The 4,171-nt window shown below is 38.0% G+C and overlaps 1 protein-coding gene across 2 annotated transcripts; it reads left to right on the top strand.

Moving 5' to 3' along the window:
- Positions 1-837: 837 nt before the first annotated feature.
- Positions 838-2,677, top strand: LOC104965528 (cytochrome c). Of its 2 annotated transcripts, none has more exons than XM_010794491.1 (3): positions 838-1,109; positions 1,831-2,007; positions 2,096-2,677. In XM_010794491.1, exons 2-3 carry the CDS (start codon positions 1,836-1,838, stop codon positions 2,239-2,241), a joined length of 318 nt encoding a protein of 105 aa, XP_010792793.1. In that variant the 5' UTR covers positions 838-1,109; positions 1,831-1,835; the 3' UTR covers positions 2,242-2,677. The 2 variants fall into 2 exon arrangements, with proteins under 2 accessions (XP_010792793.1, XP_010792794.1); XM_010794492.1 differs by having other exon boundaries at positions 988-1,124.
- Positions 2,678-4,171: the final 1,494 nt, after the last annotated feature.

Genomic DNA, 4,171 nt, shown 5'->3' with positions numbered 1-4,171 from the left:
TCCCACACAGTGGGGAATACTTTGTTTACAAATGTAACATGAGAGGGGGGCTTTATGGAGAATATTTTAGGTACAAAAGTAACTTGATAGGCAGTCCATGGGAAAGGGTAACCAACTCTTTCATCTGTCTTTGTCTGTCCCAAATATGGTTGGGTAACATATTTCCTGTCATGCTTATCCAACCTGAAAATGCTCCAGTTTAAGCTCTTCCTCATTCACATAACTTGCTCTGTATGGGCAGAAACTGGTGAAAATGTAAATTAATATCTGTTTCTTGATTTGAGAATATAGAGAAACATTCTTAATGTCTACTTGTTGTGCAAAAGGAAGAAATTATTTGGTTTTCACATGCAAAATGTTTTATTAAAAATAGTTTTAAAAAGTCACTTAATTTAGAAGAGAATCTACTGACTTTCTCCTCTGGTCTGTAACAACATAGTTTATATGGGCCAAATATGATTTAGCCTGACATGGTGATCATCTCTAACTTTTACTTTGGCAAAACAACTTCTAAGTATAACCTTATTTTCAAAAATGTGCTGCATTCATGATTCACATATCATCTTCAGAATCTTGTCTGACATATATAAAAAAATTAAACAATATTGCTGTAATTCACTTGAGCCAGAACTGTTGAAACAACCTAATTAAGCCTTGATGACATGATGATCCACACCCTGCGTTTAGCCCTATTATAAAAAAAGTATTCACTTCAGGGAGTCAAACGTCAATGTCAAGGCATATTCATTCCTAAGAAAAATAATGATTAAGCCAACTTTGTTAATAATTAAGCAAGAACTACAAAAGAAAATCGTACTGACAGTTAACTACCCTCAATGAAACACGTCACGTTGTGGTTTTACGTTGTGTAATTTGATAACAGAGGAATTTGAACAGCTGTCCTTCCTAAGGTCGTAACCTAACCAGCGCTGGTCGTAACGTAAGGACGTAAGGAGTATGATGAAACTGGTCACATGACTGATGACGTTTCAGCGGGAGTAACTCTGGTGATGCACGTTTGTGAATCACTTGTGACTGAGAGAGCCGGTAGAGGAGAACAAAAAGAGAGGAATTAAGTCTCACTTAGACGACTGAACACAACCAGAAAGGTACGAAGCATATTGGTAAACTCTTTAACTGTTCTGCCTTTTATTTAACATTAGTATATTCGTATAGGATGTACATTTGTCTTTGCCGGTAACTGTCTTGTGTAACGTGGTCTACTGCCGGTGTTAACGCTGTTTCCGGAGAGACGCCTACAGTTAGTTTTTATTCAGCAATCCTCTTTATATTTTTACTTTAATAGTGTTTATATGAACCTTTAGATAACATTTGTTTGTACATATTGCAGTCAGTGTTTAACCTAATGTTGGTATGTGAGACGATTTGACACTAGGCCTGTGAAAGTAGGATACCGTATTCAGGAGCCTCATTTCACAACCTATAATACTTTTTTGGGATGAAATTCATTACTGATATTTCAGTCGAATATAGTTAATGATGTATTTATTCAAACAAAGACTCTGGTGTTTCGGTAACCACCTAAGTCCGTTTTGTAACAATGACAAGGACACATCAGTTACGCAACTTTGAAGTGAGCGCCCCCTTGTGGCTAAATGAGGACACAGCGCTTTATTTCTTATGACACTGAATCAGAATACCTTTATTCGTCCTACAGAGGGGACATTTACAATCAAAATGAAAAGCAACCATGGATAATGTCAAAACAATTGCATTACAATGGAAATAATTCAGCATTAATTGGTTATTTCTGACAATAATGTTAAGAAATTGAGTCCTAATTGTGTGTATTTGTGTTACCTTTTGTAGAAACCATGCCTGCAGATATTGCCAAAGGAAAGAAGGCGTTTGTCCAGAAGTGTGCCCAGTGCCATAGTGTGGAGAATGGTGGAAAGCACAAGGTCGGGCCTAACCTTTGGGGTCTGTTTGGACGCAAAACAGGCCAGGCAGCTGGCTACTCCTATACTGATGCCAACAAAAGCAAAGGTAAATACAGTACATGTATTTTAAACTAACTGAATATTCTAAGGAATAATGCTGTATGCCTTACACATTATCTATTCTTTGATTTCAGGCATTGTCTGGGATGACGACACCCTGATGATCTATTTGGAAAATCCCAAGAAATACATTCCAGGAACAAAGATGATCTTTGCTGGCATCAAGAAGAAGGGAGAACGCACGGATGTTGTAGCATATCTCAAGTCTGCAACTTCATAAAGAACATTTCATATGTGCAGCTTTCTATTATTTTGTGCCCTGACAAATGGGTAAAGAGGAACTCACGCCGTTCTTTCAAAACCAGGCACAACGACAAACAAGTTCTTAATGGAATTGGCATGACAGTTCACCATCTTTGTCACAGCTGTACCTCTGTTTCTGACATGATCCACGTGTGGTGGAACAAGCAATGCGTAAATCCCCTGGTTTTAACAGGTTTCATTTTTCTATCATAAATTATTAAACCATATACTGTATGTTCAGAATGTAGGGACTGAAAGCTGAATTTTGTTTTGTCATTGTCATCCTGGTTTTCTTGATTTATTATGAAGTTGTCTTAATAATTGTTGCATGCCTTATCTGCTTCCAATTTTATGATGCCTTTTTAATGCCTTTTCTGAATTTGCAAGGTTAATAAAATTGACACTAAACGTTATTTTGTCATTTGTTTCACTTTTTGTAACTACTACTAAGTGGTCTGTATTGGGTTTCTGAAAAAGTGTGGATTATCATTTCAGGTCTCAATTATTCTTGTTTCAACAGAGTTGGCTCAGAAATTAGAGCAATATTCTCTGTATTTTGAAATGGGCCATGAGGAGAAGACTGTATTTGAAAGAAAGTTGAAGATCATGTTGGGTTACAGATGTTGACTGACAGTTGAGTGTGTCTGGGGCACTGCAGGTTGGCAAAATCTGCTATAGTAATAAAGTGATTTGGCTTGATGTCATTAACTAGCAAGTATTTATGCAATCCAATGTTTTCTTTTTTTTAATTAAGACTCATTGTCATGACTCTTACATGTTTTCGACATTTCTTGGGAAATCTTTAATTTAAATGTATTATTAAAAGGGATACATTGTTGTACATCCAGTCTATGCTGTGGAGTATAGCTCCCTCTAGCGTTCACATGTCACACCTGCACACAGATTAACCAACAATTCTGTATAAAGGAATTACATTTTCTGACATCCCTTCCTGTCAACAAAATGTTACATAATGAAATTGTATAGATCATCCATTGCTGATCCCACATCTCCAAAGTGTGTGGCGGCTTGTGAAATAGATGTATTAACGAGTTGCAGTATCTGTTATATAATGTATACATGCTATGATACACATTGTTCTTCGGGCGACAGTCATTCAACTTGATTACTTCTGGCAGCCAGCAGTGCCATCACCAACGCCTTGTCTTGACTGCATAGAAATCCATTATGTTGAAGCATAATTTCATTAAATTATAATCCACCCACAACTTGGGGCTCTTCTACCTCAAATAAGCCTTATAAATTTGGTGGAGTATTGAATTATTGCTGAAGCACATTTTAATCAATGAGCATACATCCAGCACTGTAATCTACAATTTTTACAACTTCATAAAGCCTTCACAATATGCTTCATACATTATGCATGATAGAAGAATGCATCCTAATTGTAATCATCATCACCATCAAACACTTTGAAGGAGGGCAGGCGGTTCAGATGGCCAGAGGACTGAGTGACTGCTGGAGCAACGCTCCTCTCTGTGACGAAGTTAGCGTCAGCGGCATCGAGCCAACCACAGCCAGCGTCATCTGCGCACAAGAAGACCCATACGACGGTGTTGCTCGCTCGTTGGTGGCTCTCTGTGAGATTTCCAATGCATGTGGTTATCTAAATTTCCCTTCCTTATCTTCTTTATTGTTTTTAAATTAAGTGAGCGGCGTGGAGATGCTGTGGAGGAATATGCTGGTGCGCAAAGGGAGTCTCCATCCACTATCAGTGGAAACTGGATTATGTGGCAGGGCTCCGGGGTTGTTCCCAGCACAATGCATCTTGGAAGTTATGGTATTGTAACGATTCTCTACTTTAACTCTCAGTAAAACTTCATAGATGATATTTTTCTGCGCGTCTTCATGGATTTGGTTCTCTGAGGACCCTCTGAAGAACAGAC

This window comes from Notothenia coriiceps, unplaced genomic scaffold, assembly GCF_000735185.1.
Source record: "Notothenia coriiceps isolate Sejong01 unplaced genomic scaffold, NC01 NC01_scaffold00037246, whole genome shotgun sequence".
Classification (NCBI taxonomy): Eukaryota; Metazoa; Chordata; class Actinopteri; order Perciformes; family Nototheniidae; genus Notothenia; species Notothenia coriiceps.
This window is presented reverse-complemented; position numbering and strand designations above follow the sequence as displayed.

Coding starts and splice junctions, on each gene's coding strand:
- LOC104965528 (XM_010794491.1), top strand. CDS start 1,836: ATGCCTGCAGATATTGCCAAAGGAAAGAAGGCGTTTGTCCAGAAGTGT. Junction 2,008..2,095: donor TGATGCCAACAAAAGCAAAG/GTAAATACAGTA, acceptor CTTTGATTTCAG/GCATTGTCTGGGATGACGAC.